The sequence below is a fragment of the Thermobia domestica genome, chromosome 5 (assembly GCF_964235325.1).
Source record: "Thermobia domestica chromosome 5, izTheDome1.hap1.1, whole genome shotgun sequence".
Taxonomy (NCBI): domain Eukaryota; kingdom Metazoa; phylum Arthropoda; class Insecta; order Zygentoma; family Lepismatidae; genus Thermobia; species Thermobia domestica.
Genome location: NC_137458.1, coordinates 120,762,658 through 120,784,527, shown reverse-complemented (window position 1 = coordinate 120,784,527; position 21,870 = coordinate 120,762,658). Strand labels below are relative to the sequence as shown.

The following is a 21,870-nucleotide window of genomic DNA, read 5'->3' as shown; positions in this document are numbered from 1 at the left end:
GTTGCAACATAAAAAAAAATAGGGAGAAGAAACGAAAAGAAAATTAAACCTGATATGGTTTAGAAAAACCTTGCAACGTTACGCACTCTCAGAGGTACCATCTTTCAACATTTGGATGATACTTCAACTTATAAAACATGGTTTCTGCTAGGAATAAAATAGAATATACAAGTAGTTTACACACCACAACAAAATATGGGGCCTCAGTGGCTCAGTGGTAGAGCGTTCACCTCTGGTGCGTGGGGTTCTTGGTTCGATCCCAGCTCTAGGTATCATCCAAATGTTGGACTTTGTGGTATGCAAACACTGTGTGCCTGCGTTTTCTCGAAGTTCTCCCGTTTCCTCCCACTTTCTACATTCCACCATTTCTTCATTTCTAATAATCACTGTCTCCTTTAGCCTAGCCGGCATAAGAGTGGTTGTGGGACGTAAAACTTACAGATTTCATTTCATTTCACAACAAAATATATTTCTAATTAACATGTATCTTAGTAAAAACTAGAAAAAAATGTTGTAGTTCAGTAAAGATTCATCTTGATATACAACAGCGGGCTGGAACACCCTTATCCAGCCACACACACACACAGACACTTCGTTCTCTCATATAGCACATTTTCATTGAAGGAATAGGTTAATTATTTATTAACAGCTAAAGTTTCGTTGAAGATTCGTTACTCACTGTAGGTTAAACAGATTTAAAACGATCGAATGTATAATCTCTGGAAGCTCACTTGGTATATCCTACGTGGTAACGGAAATTTAAGAGGCGGAAAAATAGGCGACAGCAATAGGTGGAAAATTAGATGACATGGCGTAACAAAATCTCGAGAAAATAGGCGATAGAAAATTAGGTGACAAAGAAAATAGCGGAAAGTTAGGCGACGGAAAATTAAGTGACAAAGCAAATAGCGGAAACTTAGGCGACAGAATATTAGGTAACAAAGCAAATAGCGGAAAATTAGGTGAGACAACAAACAGCGAAAAATTAAGCAAAGGAAAAGTAGGAGACAAGGAAAATAACAAAAAATTAGGCGATAGAAAATTTTCACCTAATTTTTCCGGATTCAGCCTACGTAGACTATTGGGCAATGTGGTTGAGAATTTCTAATTGCAAAAATAAAGTTGAAAAATACGTCGGCACAACGTAGTTTAGTGTATGTTGGCCGTCATTCATCCAACAGTTTGGACCCCGCACGCTCAATCGCAATTAAATTTCCTTCGTAAGAGCTACGTTGGCAATTGAATTGGTTAGCAAATGCTCGACAAACGGCTAATAACAACGTGGACCAACATTGGCAGTTGGCTAGCCTATCTTTTCTACTGTTAAAGCTACAGTCTATGCTGCTAGGGATACAACAACGGTTGGATAAAAGTAATAATAACATTGTTATAATTCGTACCTGGCTTTATGTACAGAAGAGCACGTGTTACATTCCTCCAATGTAATCGCCTCTCATCTTTGTTGTCACGTTAGAAGAACTTGTAGCTGTCATAAAAAAAAATATTGAAACCCGATCTTTCTATTTACTGTTTAGATGTTACAACTTTCTGAAAGCAAGAAAGGTATCACTACCCATGCAGCACTGCACTCTAGTGGACAAACAGTGAACCTCTTCATTAAAAACGTGTATTTTGGCGCACTCCCCCTCCCTGTCCAAAAGAATCCGTTGTTTCGGAAGCGGCGAAACTGTTTTTTTCCTTTATGTCAGCGGGAGGGCGATAGCAGGTATCAAGCAAGACGTCCCAGAAAGTTGCACATTGTTCAATTCCTTGCAAGATGGGAAAAATGTTCTGTGTCCCTTTCAAGATTATGTTTACATGGAGAAATATAGTAGGGTTGCAAGGTTTTCTTTTTCTTATGACAGCTACAAGATTCGTGTAAGGTGACAACTACGCTTTAGGATAAAGATGAGAGGCGATTACGAACTATAACAATATTATTATTACTACTTTAGGCGTCGTACACTATTAGTGCATCATCTTCGTTTATGTCCCACAAGGACCACCGTCTGGCACAGTTGGTGGCTTCTCTTATGCCGTAGTGTTTCCTGCGAAATGGCTCCTTAATTTTGACCAAAAGATTGTCACGAAATCAATCATAACCACGCAAGTTTTTCGTCTTTCCGAAACGTATTATTATGATGCTTCTACTTTCCTTTTTTATTTCATGGCACTGCTGCCTATAACTAAATAATACACAATATCTATCACTTGCCACACTTCATCGTCTCACATTTTCTTATCAGCTACAGAAATTTTGTTGTGCTAAGACACAGTCCTCTGACATTATAACAAAGATGCCATTACTTTTTTATCCAACCTGTACACAGTTTCGAATGGCTACAGCTTAATTCGTGTACGGAGGGTTGAGGGGGACATAAGGGAGCAATAGACACCCAATATATCAGCATCAAAGTTTTTCCTTTTTCTGTATCATCTTCCCCAAGCTTTGTTGCATTCTCCGCCTGTTATGTTATCAGTGGTGAAACGAATCATGGATTCCTAAGTCATTTGGGTCACTTGAGTCACGACTTCCGTCCAGTTATCTGGGTCTGGATCTCATTTCTCAGACCTATTTTGACTGGGTGATCCAGATAGAGCCGTAAATCCGGAAGCAATCAAAGTAGAATTTAATATTTGATTTCACTACTCGAGCTCGAAGATTCATTTTATTTGATTTCCGGTGTGAGATCTCTTAATAAAATACCATGACTGAACACTTCAAATATAATATAATGTTTATTTTTTCCCATACAAGAAACAATACAGCGGTTCTTGAATATGGAGTATGTAGAAAGATTTAGCAAAACACTATTTGGGCTCAGCGCCATCTTTTATGTTCTAAACATCAAGTTTTACAAGTTCACTCGATTAAACTTTGATGATCCCTCATAAGAAAAATATGTAGTTTATATTTTCTCTGATTCAAATGCTTTTATATTCTGATAAGAGTCGCAGTTATTTTTCAGTGTAATGCTTTGAGAGACACAGAGATGGAGTGGGTCAGTGGGTCAAGTGGGTCAAGTTTTCTGAGTGGGTCAGTGGGTCGTGGGTCAACAGCATATGGCCTACTGTGACCCACCACCCACCGTGACCCACCACCCACCATGACCCACTGCGACCCACCACCCATCATGACCCACTGCGACCCACTGACGCAGTCTATAACAAGATACTTTGTATCGGCTCATAATTACATATATCTCGGGCAGAAAGTGCTTTTACACAAGCACTATACCTGTTATAATGTTAATTAAAAATAATAAAAGAAGAATGTTTTAATATATAAGAAAGATACATTATTGTCTAGTTGGTTGCTATGTCGTTGTTTATAGATACTCAGTGGACATGTTTGATTGCAAGTCAGTTAGTGTGAATATACATTAAAAAGGAATAAAAGAATAAATTATTTAATATTCATCATGGACTTGTAATTTCAGTAGAAAAGGTGAGCATACTAGTTAATATAACTTCAGAAGATATTTTAAGGTGAAAACGATTATTGCCACTGAAGATATAACTGAACCAGGGTTAACGGCTACCTTTGGTGAGTCGTTGTAAAATTTTTGGTTTACCTCACCCGGGATTCTTGTAAATTCATATCCCGAAGTCTAAGTAAGGGTGAATTTACCTTAGTAAGAAGGTTCATGAATACGAACTCAACTATTCTTAGAAGTGGTAGAGTAATTACAAGAAAAATCATGATTGGTGAGTCAGTAGAGAATGAAACTGTTGATGATGCTAACAACGGGCAGAATATAGCTCCTATTGCACCCGGAATGTTGACATTAGAAGACAGAATTCTACTAGCATTACAGCGACAGGAACAACGATTAGAACAAAATTTAACTCAGATGTCCAAAGAGTTAAATTTTGTTCTAATCGTTGTTCCTGTCGCTGTAATGCTAGTAGAATTCTGTCTTCTAATGTCAACATTCCGGGTGCAATAGGAGCTATATTCTGCCCGTTGTTAGCATCATCAACAGTTTCAGAGATAATTACATTTTAAAACACAAATTACAATGATCAACGATTTCATTCATCATTAAAAACGGTCATGTTAAAAAAAATGTTTGCTCTTTCCAGGGCGCATTATATAACAATTACGTAAGATGGTATTTTAGAGTATACATCATATCAACAAGGCGTCATGGTACAAAAGAATCTTATCCAAGTATCATATAAGGTGATACATGAGTACGGTCGTCGAATAATTAGCTTAATAGAATGAACCTTCTACTGAATATAATCTTTGACAATAAAATTTCAACATAAATCAATATAATATAAATAATCTTTGTTTTTAATCAGTAACAACATTAACATCTTCCCGTATGGTAGATATAATAATCTATGTTCAAGTGAACGAAAAGAAGAAATTAAATTTATTTTCACATCTAAATATTCATAAGAATCAATAGCTGGTATGGGTTTAACCCCTACCACATCAGCTGCAGTCAGTTTAAATTCATACTTGTATATGATTCTAATAAAGTACATTGTACCGCACAATCATGATTATGTTCTGCATTATTATTCTGTACAGGAATTGTGTCATTATTTTGATTTTGATACGAAGTGCCATCTCTTGAACTACGGTTACGTCTATCAATGTAGTTTACAGTATTTCTAGAATTTCGCCATGTATTTCGTCTGTTTTTGAATCTACTTTGGTTAAATGGTCTGACATAATTATTGACACGATTAGTTAGGTTAGGTGTGTTCCCATCATATCTTTGCCTATTCTGATTGTTCTGATTGTTTAAATTTACTCGAGTTAGGTTATGTTCCGTATCGTCTACATTACGGATATTTAGATTCCGGACTGGTACTGATCTAAAGTTATCTGAATTGTTTTTAATTTTGCCTATTCCCGCTTGATGATTCTGTGCCTGGTATTGAGTTTCATAACATTGAACAAGCATCAATAGATGATTAAAACTCATGCATTGCGTAGAAAACAGGATTTGTTGTAATTTAAACGGTAGTAGATTTCGAATAGATGCAATCACTCTAGATTCAGATTGCAATGGATTTACGCTTTTTAATTCATTATACGTATTCACAACAAAATCAACAACAGATTTGTGCACGCGAGGATTAAAAGGTTGATTTCTAATCGTAGCGTCTCTGTTTGCAAGCAAAAAGTCATTCTCATAATTTGCGATCAACGCTGCTTTGAATTCCTCATATGTATTGACGTGTTCACGTACTGCCTTAAACCATAAAGAACACGGTGGAAGTAATAAATGAGGGATTAGTTTCATATATTGAGATTTATCTATACACATTATACTACATTCGTCCTGAAATTTTTCTAGGAAAGAAGTAGCATTTTCATTACATCTACCACTAAACTTACTCATAGCACGTATTTCGCTCATTTTTACACTTAACTTTACATTTCTTTCACCGTTTCGTGTTCGTGTTGAGTGAAAATTTCTACCTACTGCGTTATGTATGGTTCCACCATCTCTTTTCCGCCCATCTGTATTCCTTGGTTGAATTCTTTCCAAAATAATATCTTCATCGGATGGGTTGCTTGAGGAAGAGATAACGCAAGGTCCTTGTCGATCTTCTTCGGGTGAATGCGAGGTCATCTCTTGCGAATGAGGGAACTCCAAACGATCATTAACCATGTTGTTGTTGTATGCGTTGTCTTTAATCTGTAACGTCCTGATTTCCTCCTGTAAGGTAGATATCAATTGTGTATTTGCACGTATTTGGTTAGAATTATCTGTCACCTGAATCTTTTGCTGACGAACAGAAGATTCGATTACTTCAAAATCTTTTTTTACAATATTAACTTCTTGGATTACATGATTGTAATTATCCTTGCAATCTTCAGATAATCTTTTTAATTTCTCGTCGAATTGTAACGTGATGTCTGTCACAGCTTGTATTACAGATTGTTTCGCTTCTTCGGACTTTTGATCTATTTGTTCTAACTGCCTACGCAATTCTTCATACTGTGTTTCTAATCGTCCATTCAATTCTTCGGATTTTTGCTGTACCGTTTGTTTTAACTCTTTGGACATCTGAGTTAAATTTTGTTCTAATCGTTGTTCCTGTCGCTGTAATGCTAGTAGAATTCTGTCTTCTAATGTCAACATTCCGGGTGCAATAGGAGCTATATTCTGCCCGTTGTTAGCATCATCAACAGTTTCATTCTCTACTGACTCACCAATCATGATTTTTCTTGTAATTACTCTACCACTTCTAAGAATAGTTGAGTTCGTATTCATGAACCTTCTTACTAAGGTAAATTCACCCTTACTTAGACTTCGGGATATGAATTTACAAGAATCCCGGGTGAGGTAAACCAAAAATTTTACAACGACTCACCAAAGGTAGCCGTTAACCCTGGTTCAGTTATATCTTCAGTGGCAATAATCGTTTTCACCTTAAAATATCTTCTGAAGTTATATTAACTAGTATGCTCACCTTTTCTACTGAAATTACAAGTCCATGATGAATATTAAATAATTTATTCTTTTATTCCTTTTTAATGTATATTCACACTAACTGACTTGCAATCAAACATGTCCACTGAGTATCTATAAACAACGACATAGCAACCAACTAGACAATAATGTATCTTTCTTATATATTAAAACATTCTTCTTTTATTATTTTTAATTAACATTATAACAGGTATAGTGCTTGTGTAAAAGCACTTTCTGCCCGAGATATATGTAATTATGAGCCGATACAAAGTATCTCGTTATAAGTCTGATCTGCCGACTCACTCTGCTCACTGCATTGTAGACAGTATCTTCTGAAGACTGGTAAATTTGTCTTCGTTTTACTTTCAAGACCTTCATTTCCCTTCCTTTTCCATTTGTTTCTGTCTACTTACCTGAGGTGAGTATGTCTAACGAAGTGAAAAAAGAACTTCCGGCACTTTTGGATATTGATATTTTTAATTGTAATAATAGCAATAGGGCTTATACTATAAATACTACTTGGTTTTCGAAACCTGTGAGTTTTTAGAGGAGCTAACTACTGGAAAAAATACATTTTTAAATACTGTAATATATAAATTATTAGGCTATATAAAAAATTGAATGTAACTATGTGTGTCTGATCATCACGGTCAAATTGCAAAGTCAAATGAAATTACTTTTGGTACATAGTTAGGCCTTAATCCAAACTGGGATATTATATTGCTTTCATTATAATACATATCTAATATCCTAAGGAGGTAGTGAGGATCCGAATTTTTGCGAAAAAAATTGAGTATCTCGCAAGCCGTTAAACTTACGAAGCTGAAATTCAGTGTATTAACTCTTTATTAAAAATAAACAGAATGTGTCCTAGCATTTTTTTAAATTCTCATTTATGGAGGTGGACACTTTCTATATATGGAAAATTGGTAGTGAGTTGGTTTGTAAAAATGATCAACAACGATCGATATTAGTTAAGAAAAAAAATCAGAAACAAAAAATACAGTGCTTTACTTCATATATCCATTGCTTCCTACTATAATAATTGCTGAAGCTTATGTTTATTATATAGAGCGCTTATAGCACAGGGCAATCAACTCATAAAGTTGTGAGAAAAATAGACATAAAATTTGTACTGTAAACTTAATTACACGGAAATTTTAAGTTTGGATTGCACGCATAATTATATCGAAAATTTTATTCTTTTTTCCCCCTTTACGTTGGTCTACTTACCTTGATTTGGGACTTTCAAATTTCATCATTTTTTCCACTGAAAAGTATCGATAATTCATCAAGGAAATAATTATACTATGATAATTTAATTGAAATTCATCGTAATTTGGCCCATGGCAAACAGCGTTGTGGTAATTGAAGGGGAAGAAGGAGGGGAGTTCCCATTCACCTCTGAACACTTTCCAGGAATCTCGTTCCCTTTCGCTTTCTAGACGGGGGAGAAAACTTGGTAATGGCATCAAACCTTCATGTGTAATTACAAAAATTAAATTTATAAACAAATAAGAAATCATCAATTTATCAGGCTTTAATTGATAATTTATGCACAAGATTCCCTATCGAAGGTGTGGTAGATGAAGTTTCTGTTCTCCATGAGTCGACATTGCCAACTGACATGGTCGATGTGGAAAAGATGTTGTATGGTGATAGAGAGATGATACTTCTTGCTGAGTATTTCAAAACTGACCGAGAAAAACTCATTATCAGACTCAAGTCTAACAAGCAGATTGTCTATGAGGAGTTGTAGAATCGGAAAAATGAAATGAAATCTTTGAGTTTTACGTCCCACGATTATCCCGGTTAGGCTAAAGTAGACGGTGATGATGAATAATGAACGAAATGGTGGAATGAAGAAAGTGGGAGGAAACGGGAGATCCCCGAGGAAACCCACTCACACGGTGTTTGTCCACCACAAAGTTGACTTGGCGGGGTTGCAGAATCGGGCAGAAGTATTATCAATTTCCACGACAGAGTGCGAACGGGGATTTCCCCTTATGAATTTACAGATGACTGATATTAGAAATAGACTAAGTACTCAAACATTGTCTAACTTGTTGTTCATCAATGTTAATGGCCCACCGCTAAACAAGCTCAAAGTAGACAAGCTAGTTATTTCTTGGCTGAAGGACGGACATCATTTCGCTGCGGATGATTTACCACGAAAAAGTTCCGGAGGCCAACAGGAAATAAAACGATTTCAGATTTGTTTTAAGGTGGCAAATTACGAGTTATGGAAAATGTATACTTGTATTACCAATGGCTTATTTTTGTTATTCAACTTTGTACCTAATTTTTAATGTCTCTTCTTTGCTTTAGGTAAACTACTTTGAATAAATATTCATAATAATTGCAATTATGAATATTTGTACAACGTGGTGTTTTAGCGATTACACAAATTACAATTATGAGCATACTTTATGGAGATGCTCTCACAGAGGGTACCCAACCACATTTATACACTATGAAAAACTGATTTTTCAAGTCTTTAGTGAGAAAAATACTGTGAACTGAGAAACCATAACCTTTTCCATATTGTACAGGGGTATTTTCCTGTGAATAAAAGTTTCTTTTGGAATGCGTTCATAAATTAACACTTGCAAGAATACTCTCTTAGTACAAGTATATTTTAGGCACACACTAATTTCCCCCCGCCTCGAAGTGCTTCAATTTCCTCACTGATAAACACTTTACCATTTGATATTGTAAAGGTCAGATCCATCGTTATTGTAACAGAGTGGTGTTTGGGCGATTGACTAGAAATTCAGACTCCGATTAGTGACAATTTCAGTCTTGTTTTATTACAAGTGTAAACTCTTTAGTCAGTACAGAAGAGGCCGTGGATCGTGTTCAAAGTTGATGACGATGGATTTTGGTGAGTCAGAGTAGGTCACAGTGGATGAGAGTGGTTCATGGTGGGTGCTGGGTCACGGTGGGTCAGAGTGGGTCACGGTGGGTGGTGGGTCATGGTGGGTCATGGATCACGGTGGGTGGTGGGTCAGTGGGTCGTGGGCCGCGGTGGGTGGTGGGTCAAGTTTTAATTGAACCACGCCAACAGGCACCAACAACAAGCGAGAAAGGTTATAGACTTAGTGAGAAGACAGAAAGAAAGGAGAGAATTCATTCATAATGTCATTTGTATGAGAGTGTTTCGTCGTCCCTGCGCCATACAGGATTCTGGGTCATAACCGGTCAGGCCGAGTCACCGACCGGGCCTGATGTATCATGAGTCTGACTGCCTCTAAGTTTTCCGGGTTGCAGGTCACGACGACCAATTTCGTGACCTGTTCTATCACTGAGTTATATATAAACTACAAATGTACGGTAATTAATACTCATGAGAGTATTGATCATTAATTTTGAGTACTCCTATCATTGATTTCGAAGGCAGGCGAAAATAACATCATAACGATTATGAATTATTACATTTAAATTTATAAACTATTGCAATACTATTTGTTATATTATTAAATAATATAACAAATAGTATTGCAATAGTTTATAAATTCTTGAAGAAACAAAATCTTTGAAATGAAATTATATAAGGTTTTAGAAAGTTAGGGAGAAGGACAAATGATTTCTCTGTCTTATAGCGCTCATGTCAGTAAATTTAAATTGCCATAGATTTTTTTCAAATCGTCGAATTTCTTACTTTTTGTTTGTTTGTTTCTTGTTTTGCTCACTGCACTACATAACAACTCAGATATCGAACGAATCCTCAGAGCTCAGATATCGAACCCTAAACCTACCATAAATAATTCGAACAAAATTACTTGATATTCGTAATGTTCCAATTATAGAGCCTAGTAGTTCATTGTAAGTAGGTATGGTGTTACTAAGTACGTCTTTGATCCTGACCGTTTCATCAATGTTTTGGAGGCACAGGTGCTCAGTAGTAGAACGCTCACCTCTAGTGCGAGAGGTTCCTTGTTTTATCTCAGAGCTTTGAATTTGTGATGGACAACATCGTTTCCGTGGATTTTTTCGAAGTTTCTACCGTTTCCTCCCTCATTATCATTCCATAAGTTCTTTCATAATCATTCACTTAAATTAATATGTCTGATTTAGACTAAAAGCTATAATCGTGAAACGTAGAACTAAAAAAGTTCGCTTCGTTTTATATATATTTTTTTTCTTTTTAATCTGGCTATCATAATATACTGAATATTGTATCCCTCGACAGCAGAAGAAAAGTTCGGTTACTCTTCCTTCTATATAAAATTTTAGATAACAAAATCCAAGTGTCGCAATTACTTGAACTTCTGAAATTTAAAGTTCCCAACGTTAGAAGACGTCCAAAAGCTGGCTTATTTCACTGTAGAACAAATATGATGAAAAGCTCACCTATTTGGAGCGTGTGTGACTTCTACAACAAACTGTGTGTGGTTGATCCAAGTATTGATATATTCAGAATGTCCTTCACTAAATTTAAAAAAGTAGTAAATTCTTTAAGTGCCAGAATCAATGATTAACCACTCATTAAAATTATCACTTGTCTGTTTGTTCTACTGTTGTTGTGTTTATCTGTTTTTGTGAATATTGTAAGTGAGTATCTTTACCTATAGTGTTCGTTTCTCGGAATAAATAAATAAATGATTTTAACTATATGTGACAGCTTGTTTGGAGATTTTAATATTTGTTATTCCTGCTAGTAATCAAGTAATTATTACCAGACTCTACGAAGCGTGCAGTCTTATTTTAAAAAAGTTCAAGATGATGTCATTAAAATTAAGGCAAGTTTTATTTTTTGTCCATAACTATGAAATACACGAAATGGACGCCCCCATTTGAAACACAGTGAATGAGTAAACTTGCCGAAAGGTAATCCGATAAAATATACTGTCTCACTTTCTAATCGAAATCAAGAATAGGACTTAACTCGGCCAGTCATCCAGCCATACCCAGAAGGATGACACTATATATATCATAAAAATGAATCATGATATGTTAGTTAACCTTGGTGCGGCTTAGCTTCGTGAGCAATGTTTTGCGGTGCATGAAGTAAGTATTTTTAAAGGATATCTTTTGCGCCTGCACCTGTGGAAGTTGGGTCGTGCACCTCGATCGTTCCCTCCCTTCTCCGTCGGTTGTGCTTCCAACCAAGTTAAGACGGCGTTTATTCAATGTCAGGGAAAAGTTCCCTTTTTACCCTTGGGCGATACACAACAACAAGAGAAGAGCGATCCTCTATATAGAAGCCCTGCCCTGATTTGTCGGTTTCTCTATAAAAATGTCATCTATTGGACAGAATCATGCTGCATGAAGGTAGCATGGAAATTATATTTGCTTCAGGCCAAAAGGCCCGTAAGGAAAAATCTTTGCATGTTCACTCAATGTAGCCATCCGCTTATTTCACAAAATGAACACAATAACACGTAGTTTTCTGTTTTATTAATAGAAATGACACAGAGGGTTAGATAAGTTCAAAGATGTCTGGACTTTCTTCGAAAAGTTCCAAATGACATTTAATATAATTTATTTATTACGACTGTAAGTCCGTATATGGTCTAACAAGTAATTAATCATACCTTCGGTACGAATAGGGCTGTGTTTCATTCGCAGTAAGTAAAGATTGCATCCCAAGCAATGGAAGTTTGTGGTGACGTAGGCCTACCCATGTGTTTTTATCTAGTTATCATTTACATTTCCATTAATTGCCCGTCTCTTTCAGCCTAAAGAGCATAATTGTGGGACATAACATTAGTGCGTGGGGTCTCTGCTTCGATCCCAGACCAAGTAAGTTTGTGGTGGACAACATCGTGCTCGTAGGTTTTCTCGCAGTCCTCCCGTTTCCTCCCACTTTCTCATTCCACCGATTCTTCCATCATCATTCACTTGCTTTAATCATCGTCTTCCTTAGCCTAACACATAATCGTGGGACGTTAAACTTAAAGCTTTCGTTTCATTTCTTAGTAGGTAAGGTTTTCTGCATTGACCCAGTGTATTCAAAACAAGTGGAAGTTACTAGATTAAAAATTTTAAAAAATTAAAAAAGCACGCAGTGGCCTATAGGTTAGTCCATTGGTTTCCAACCTTTTCTCACTGACAACACACTTTACTGAAAGGCCACATCACAACAAACTTACTTGGTATTTTTTTTTTTTTTTTTATTAAAATAACATGAATTATAATAACGTATGGTTAAAAATTTCTATGAAGTAGTGATTCTAGGACTCAGCATTATTGCTGCCGCTGGGGGCGTTGACTGATACAGTTTGTCTCAGAATTTATTTTAACTAATTATTATTAAGTGCTTCACGATTTTCAAATTGCAAAATTTCGCCACAAACACTATGAGACTGGGTGACACACCAATTTTGAATCACTGCGTTAGTTAATGGCAAGATAGTCGATGTACTGGCCACATTTTATTTTAAAGCCAAACTAAGTTTTTTGTGGTTCAATAAATAAATAAATAAATAAATAATAAAATAAATAATAATAATAATAATAATAGTAATAATAATAATAATAATAATAATAATAATAATAATAATAATAATAATAAGAAGAAGAAGAAGAAGAAGAAGAAGAAGAAGAAATTAAATGGATTTTTTAAGTTTTAGTCCCACGATTATTCTGGTTAGACTAAAGGAGACAGTGATTATAAAAAATGAATGAAATGGAGGGATGAAGTGCAAGGAAACGGAATAACCCCAAGGACACCCACGCACACGGTGTTTGTTCATCACAAAGTTCATCTGAGAGCGAACCAAGGACCCCATGCAACACAGGTGAACGCTTTACCACTGAGCCACCGCGGTCAAGAAGAAGAAAAGTAGGAGACGTGTTCTTCTTTTGCGTTGCTTCCCGAGTTCGATTCCCAGTGATGGTATGTGCAGTGATTCTTCCCGGTGATGGTATGTGCAGTGGGGGGATCACATTTAGTGTTCCGGGGGGCACTGCTGGTACTATTCTATTTATTATTATATTATGGATGTATTATTTTGGTATCCTCCGGGGGCACTCTCAAAGCTCCGGGAGAAAGGCAGTGCCCCCCCCCCAAAAAAAAAAATATGTCTGAAAAAAAACACTGGGTATGTGTGATTCGCATCAGGCTTTCTTATAACCTTACATACAGATGCAAGGGCTCTAAAATTAAAAAAAAAAAAAAAAACTTTTTTGGAAGAAAGGAAACTGAAGTGAAATTTCTTCTATGGCTTTTTTCTTTTTTTTTGTAAAATTTTGGGCTTTTTTTTTTTTTTTTGAACATTTCATTTTGAATAAGAAAATAGCAGTACTTTTCATTATTTTCTTTTCCCGTTATAACACGAAGAATAAAACATTTAAATACTGCATTCTAACGGGGGGAGGGGGGAATCGATAATCTAAAATACAGTAATCGATCACTTGATAGCAAAAAAAAAGAACAAATCGGTGGATGAAATAGGGTTTATAGTTCGAAAGAATTGTTTGTAGAGCTGTAAGAGTAATGTTCAACGACAAAAATGTTTTTTAGTGAAAATTTAATGATGATAGCAATAATTGGCGTGATTAATACACAAAGGAATCAAATTGACTTTTTTGGTCGTTTTGGACACATTTATTCTTTAAGGTATCTGAAGCTCATTTCAGAGGTTAAAAGATTTATCCAGAGATTGTAAAAATTTGGATAATGAAAAAAAAAAGAAAAGAAAATTAAAAAAAAGAAAAACATTGTTAACAGATGTTTCGTATAAACTTTGTCTCTTTTTGTCGTAGCCTTGGTACTTGGGTTTGATTCTCTTGTACTCTGATCACCTCAATTGTTCTGAAAATGTAATAGTTAGTGGAACAAAATTATTGTTTAGAATATATGCTTCAACTACACCTTCAGTTAGTTGCGTTTTTGGAGCTAAAGACACAATTGAAGATTCGCTGTAGAAAACAATGTAAGCGCCACCTTGAAATTGTTAAACTTATTTTATTTTTTTAAAAAATACGTTTATGCCTGAGGTTTTTCAGACTTGGCTATATGCTAGGTTGTAGTTCGAAACAATAGTATGTTCTATTTTGTGAAGCTTGAGCACAATTTGTCTCTACTGTTAAAGTAACTACTGTTTTTGGCACTTACATTGTTTTCTACAGCGAGTCTTCAATTTATGTTGAAGGTTACGCGGAACCAGTGTATCTATCTATACATTTGTTGAGTCTGTTAAAATTCGAGGGAGACAAAGTTAAAAACGCTACACCCAATTTTCGTGTTTCAAATATATTGACATGATATAACACTAAAGAAAGAATAAATTGTGTAAGGAATAAACTTGTACAGTTATTAAAGGAGCATCATACTCAAAAAGGCCGTTCATGGCTTCAATTTTGTAAATTGAACTGTATTAAGTTTTAATAGAATATCTTAAACTTTTATGATAAGGTGTTTTTCGAATGGAGAACGAACTCTAAGCAAAATTATATACTAAAACAAAACTAGATTTGTATCAGCTTCTTGGTTAAAGATCTTTTTTTTTTCTTGTATGTCAATTTGAATTTAGACAACCTGTACAACGCACATGAAAAGATGTATAACTTTCAGGAACTTGATATGATAGATAGGCAACCAGCATGGCTATCGTGGTATGTTGGGTTGCATAATTCACGCTTGCTGGCCTCCAATGAAATGCTAGTTCGAAAACCAATGAAGATAACCATCCTTCTGACTGAACATAGTACTCATAAGTAACGAACGTTGTAAATAAACTTTAAAAAAATGTAGAGTCCAATATAGGAATACGAAGATGGAACTTGAATAAGAAAATAAAAAATCAAAAAAGATAAAATTTCCATTTAAAATCAAATAAACAAACAAACCGACTTTTTGCATCTCAGCCTTACATGCTGACGTGAGAAAGAAGTTCAAACTCTAATCAAACAACAATTGACAACCAATAAAACACTCGATCTCTCCTCGGGAAATGAAACAAAATATATAGAAACATTATACGAGAAAGACTTCCCCTTTCGTAAGGCACTTCAGGAACATGATTGGTTCAGTGATAGAGTGCTCATTTTTTGTGCGAGGGGTTCCTGATTCGTTCCCAGGCTAGGATACTGAGTTTTGTGATGGACATCATCGTATCCGCAGTTGTTTTTCGAGGGGTTCTCCAGTTTCCTCCCACATTTTCGTTCCACTAATCTTTATTTCACTTTCATTAATAATCGGTTTCAGCCTAAAGCACAAATGTAGGGGCGTAAAACTAAACATTTCATTGCATTTTGCAGGACATTTTTTTTTTTTTTTTTTATAGGTTCAACGTGCCACTTTGCACACGCTACATTAGTAATATTATTGACTTTCAAAGGCGTTAGAATATACTTTCAAACATGAATCTTGAACAGCGAATTCTTACTGGAATTGAGATTCTTTCTTCGTTGTTTCAAAATAAAATACATTAACATGCAATGTTGTAAAACGCATTATGGAAAATTTACACATTGTGTGAGCGCCAGGAAAGGGGTTAAATATTTCTTTTGATGAGGAGAAGAAACTTCGTGCAAGTAGCTTTGGCAACACTGTTATTTTCAAGTTCCATGTTCCATCAAGTCGAACCAAGGCAGGGTGGTGAACTAGTAGGAGCGTCCTGTTATGTATGAAGAATGGCCATGCATAACCTAGAACCAGCCATTCATAAGGTTTTATGGTAACCGAAAGGGGTTTTGCCCGACCTTGCTTCTCGCACAACCATGTATGTCTTCCATTCACGTAACTTTAACAAAAGGGTATAAAAAATGTATATCTACTGTACGCATAACGCACGCCAATCTTCATGGCTATTTAACATTAACTTCGTAACGAACATATTTTATTTATTCATTTTTATATTTAAAAAATATTCTTTGATTTTGAATGAATACGTGAGTACTAAAAAAATGTCCGGTTTGGGTGCTATATGATGAAAATGACATCTATACAAACATATACAGGAGCCAGAGGGCACAAGACATATATCCATACATACACACATGACGCCAATGTTAGTTGTCTGGTTCCTTTTGCGTTCTTGGTGCGGTTTCCTGTTTAAATCTCTATCGGCATGTTCCGGACCACGTGTGTTTAACCTGGTTTTTTCCCACCCCCTCTTCCCAAGACCAAGAACTCCAAAAAGGCTTTGCAGCTTCCTGCTGAGATACCTCAGAAGTTGCCCCACATGTCTCCAAAAAGCCATCATCCCCTATCCGTCATTCCATCCAGCTGCATCTTTTGGTGTCAAACAGCGACAATTTTGAGGGAGGGATCAACAAAAATACGTAAAGGCAATGCCACTGTATTGGACGTAAAGAGGTAGGTAGAAGGCCCATTTTCAAAGATACAACACTTGACAGAAATTTTGACAATATATATATCGATAAGCTTTGTTGGGTCAGTTTTGACCGCCAGATGAAGAGATATTGGTTTAGTCACACGATTTGTAAACACTGAAACATGCTTTCTGCTCCGCTAATGTTTCTGGGTTGTTCTAACCCCGGGGGTATAACAGTAGCTGTTGGATTAGTACAGGTGTAAGCATAAAAATTGATAAGAAAGTGGCACAGCCCGCCTATTTAAACACAGAATCCAAGTCAGGTGGATTCTAGGAAAAAAGAGTTGAAGCGGAAATGATTCATAACACTAAATCATTCAAGAAAAACATGGTTACTGTATGGGCAACAATAGCTTGTTCAAAATAACTATCTCTTTCAATGAATGAATATTTTAGTTTTGCGTACCACAATCTTGCAATGTAAACCACTAAACATAATGAGAAGTACAAGTGAATTGTGTTTAAAAGAATTATAAAACGGAAAGAAATATCGAATTGAAATGAAATGGAAAGTGGGATAAATGCAGCGATGAGATACACAAATTAGTGATGATGAAATAATGTGGGAGATGAATAAATTTCAGAATGAATGGATGTTATGAAAAAAGAAAATCAGTCAATGTATGTAGGCTAATTCTTCTGTGTTCCAGATGTGAGTGCTCCATCATTGAGCTGGTGTACTGTACAGTATTTAGCCGCGAAGTACTCAGGAGTGTAACTACGGGGGGATGGGTGTCCAACGTGCCACATGCGGTTCAGAAGGGTCATTTAGAAGGTCCGGATCGCCTTCTGAGCGATGAACGTAGATTCGAAGTACATTGTTTTACGTCAAAATTGTATAGAATAGTGCACTTTTTATATTAGTAGCTTCAATATAAATTTTCAACACATAATATAAAAAATGATATACAAGCTTTGTTGGTAGATTTTATATGATATGCTACAATAATTGTGATGTGATGCTAAACAGTGAGGATGCCTTTTCGGGCGTCGCTTCCACTGCTCTCCCCTTGGATCCGCCACTGCCTGTCATGTGTTCATGAATCCCCTTTAAGCAAATTACGAATGCTTATAATAGAATATGAAAGAAATATATTTAAAAAAAAATTTTGAACCACGTCAAACACGTCATTAAAACAAATTAATTTAATTATCTTCTTTGTTATTCTCATTTGCCTAACTGGATATACACGATTTATTACCATATTATTGCATAACAATGTCTAAGTTGGATTTTGTTTCTTCTATAATTACTTTCTGTACTTCCAAGGAGCAAGCTGACACAGCGGTAAAGCACTCATCTTTGGTGATAAGGATACCTGGTTCAATCCCAGGCCAACTAAGTTTGTGGTAGGCGTAATTGGGTTTTCTTGGGGTTCTTCCACTTCCTCCCGCATTCTCATTCCACAAATTATTTAATTATCATTCACCTTAATTAATCATCCGTCTCCTTTAGCCTAACGCGGGACGTAAAGATAGAGATTCAATTCAATTTCAAGTGGACTTCCATAAACAATTTTGTTTTCTTATGAATTGTTTACTAGTACATTTCCTACCAGTGATTCTAACTTCATGTACTCTCATGATACATGTTTCAATAAGGTAGCACACTAAACGCATGAAACTGTACTTTATTATTGTTATTATTATACGCATGTATGGATTGTAGGTTATGAATGTTTTCATTTTCTGAAAAAAAAAAAATAGTTTTCATTTAGTACGTAGAAAATCCTGCCTCTCGAAAAAGTCCTGAGCTCCTCAAAAACAATTCAATGGTACACTCTTGGGAGTTAGTGTTCCAAGCCTACATGACGTCAGGTCCTGATGTCATAGTCAATCTCCTTTAAACCAAGCCCTTTCTGATTGATTAACTGATTCATTTATTTATATTTACAAGCTTTGTCAACAGAGAAACTAAACAAATCCTATAGTCAGCAGGGAGACTTATAGTTCAAAATGTTGATTACTTTATTCGGTTTCTCAGGAAAGCTTCGAAGTGCTTCTTCCAGATTTCTTAAACTCTTATCACACCGGCTATACATAACTATTCTGTGTAGTTCATTTTCTGTATAATTCTGCATAGTTCATTTCCAGTTTCAAAAATGTTTCAGCTTTTCTGAAGATATGAGTTTGAAATGAATTGTTGCTATGATAGCCTCATTCATATCATTTTCATTTTCATATTCTGACAGGTTGAAGTCGATAAGAAAGCGCATGATTTTGGAACCAGCCAACCAACAACCAACAACCAATTGGCTGCTACATTTTGAAGTAAGCCAATTGCACCACCGTCACCTTTGCCTATAACGTTGTTCTACTCATGTGCTTGGTCCAGTCTGATTGAATAAAGTGCCTTATGTTTTCCCCTCAAAACAACGTTTCTGGAATCTATGCTTCTTTTTAAATCAGCTTGTTTCTGTTGTAATTGATGGAGATTTCTTGGATAAGCGCAGAGACAACGTACGTAGTTATGACGGTCATAGACGAAAACTCAAGGAATGAGTTCACTGAGGGACCCTTTACACAGTTGAAAATTAGCTGCCCGATGCGTTCTAAGAAACTAAGAGATATCTACGTGAGTAGAAATATCTCCTATGTCTAAACATGTGAGAATATTTATTTATTTATTTATTTATTTGCCATCAACACAACAAGCATAAGACCAATGATAGTGTTGGTGTATTACATAATACATTTACAACAGTTTTCTTAAACATAGAGTTCATATTGCAGATGTCAATTTCTTTGTGTTTGATACATATTTTGTTATAAGTAGAACACATTCTGCAAATTGGTGATTTCAATAATACGTTGGTCCTTGCTTTTTTGCAATAAAACAGACCAGAGTTATTAGCACGAGTTTTAAGTGTCGGGACACGAAAATTTAATGTTGATATGAGATCCGTACAATTAAATTCGTTTTGTACTATTTTATGGAGAAAAATCAAATCTGTCACATTTCGCCTTTGTTCAAGGTTAGCAGATTTCTGCAACTGCCACTCTATCATTCCATCAGACAATTCCATCTGATGTGTATTTTGCATTGGTTGATACAAAAGAGCGGCGATCTGATGGGTCAACCTGGATCTGGTAATGTGACATACTTTCATATAAGCTTCAGCAATTCTACTAGCTGTGATATTGACCTCCATAAGAACATCGGTCCAGTTACTCCCGTCCAAATACTTTCAGGAAATCTTGCTCATTGGTCCCAATCATAATGAACTTTTTTCTTCTCCACATCTGCCAGCTCAGTTACACTGAATAGATTTTACTACTGCATGTAGTGGCTGATCCATGCATACTACAGATGACTAGCCAGGATTAAAAATCACGGTTGCATCCGTAATCTTATCCAAGCCATATGTCATCATTACGACCGATTTTGAGTCCTCATTGAAGAGAGGTAACATGCCTATTACTAACTGTGGATGAGAAATTCCTTTATGCTGAGCGATAACTGACCAGGATTTTCTATTTTCTTAAGTGAAAGGGTGAAGGTAGTTAAGCTCAGCAGCAGTATATGTCTATTGTTTCATGGTTTTGGGAGAAATACACCTGAAATATGTCAGATACAGCTCACAGATGACGAGAAGAGCCATAGCAGTAGTAGTGTGACGTAGGTATGGGCTCGTCCACTTTTCGCACGGGGGTTTCAAATGACACCACGGAATAGCACACATATATCTACCCGGAGTAGCAGACCACACCTCAAAAACCGAAAATGGACTTGACCGTGTCGCTGACCTTTCCACGCTACCCCTGTTTTAGGGTTCTTCTCGTCATCTGTGAGCTGTATCAATGGTTGAGAGGATTTTAAGTAGTCAGATGCAACAACACTAAATGTTTGGGAAATCTTGGGAATAGACTTACGTGAAGTAGATGCATACGAATGACACAGTCGGTCGGTCTTATCTGAGGTTACCTTCTTCAGGGTTCCGAAAAAACGAAAATTCACTGGTTGTACTCAACAAGTAGTGGTCTAAGTTATCGTAAGCTCATGTGATGAATACACCCAGCTTCAGATGGGTAGGACACGGTACAAGCAACTGCAGTATATAAAAAGATCATAATTGGGGAGTGCTCTTGAAACTTTCTGAAAGCACATTCTCAAGAGAAAAATGAGAACACAGTGGTGCCCCCGAAACAAACACATGGGAAAATGGTGGCCATTTGGTTAAGAGAACATATATGTGTTTATATTCTTTGGAAAGCTAAGTTCTGCCGATGACAAAAGAAAAAAAAATACAAATCTTTTATACAGGTTAAGCTATTTGCAAATATGAGCGAAGGACAGACAGAAAGAGCTGCCATATTACGAAAGGACGGCCATGTTGGTTAAGCAAACACAGTGTTTGCAATCATTTGAAAGCTTATTTCATCCTCTACGAATAGCAAAAGAAAGAAATTAGGAAATGCTTATACTAGTGAAATTATTTGCAGAAATGTGAGAAGGAGAGCTGGAAGAGTGGCCATTTTAAGATCGACGGCCATGTTGGATTTCAAGTGAGAAATCTCGATGATTCTACATCATTTTTGACCTACATGTTACATCTTGATATCTACTTACATAGAAAGGAATTTGTTTGTTTCGTTATTATTGTCGATTTGCTACTCTGCTATTCCTTTCTCCCTCAAAATCCTTGATTAACTTTTTGGATGTGTTATCTACCTCCATTATTTTTCCATTCCTTATGTTCCGAAGTGCTTGACTCGTTCTTCAGTACTATATAATCTTTGTCATCTTCACTTGCTTGGTTCCCATCTTCAACATCATAAATATGCTATCTGTTCCAACTACTACACAATTGTACAATATATCCTTTCCTTCCATCTATCTAACAATTTTCCACGCTAGTTACATTTCCATTCTCATTTTCTACTGTCGAATGTATCATTCCTCTCTTCTGCATATTTTCATTGCTCTAATTCCCTGATACATATGTTGGAATTTCCCTTCTCTCTCTAATTCCTCTATCTCTTTATATTTCAATAATTTGCTTCCCTAGATTTGTCGCTTCAACTTCTACATTCTATTCCTTTCGTCGGTAGTGTCCTCTTTTCATATCATTCTTTTCACCATTTTCTTTGTCATTGCTTTAGTTACTCTACTCTGATTCATACCTTATCCATTCATA

At 36.0% G+C, this 21,870-nt stretch overlaps 1 protein-coding gene across 1 annotated transcript in view; it reads left to right on the top strand.

Annotated features, from left to right (window-relative positions):
* Positions 1–19,002, top strand: part of LOC145685227 (uncharacterized) — a 101,563-nt gene extending 82,561 nt beyond the window's left edge. The window contains exon 3 of the mRNA XM_081757587.1: positions 18,925–19,002. Coding sequence (XP_081613713.1) covers positions 18,925–19,002 — 78 coding nt within the window. The remainder of the gene's footprint in view (positions 1–18,924) is intronic.
* The last annotated feature ends 2,868 nt before the right edge of the window (positions 19,003–21,870 follow it).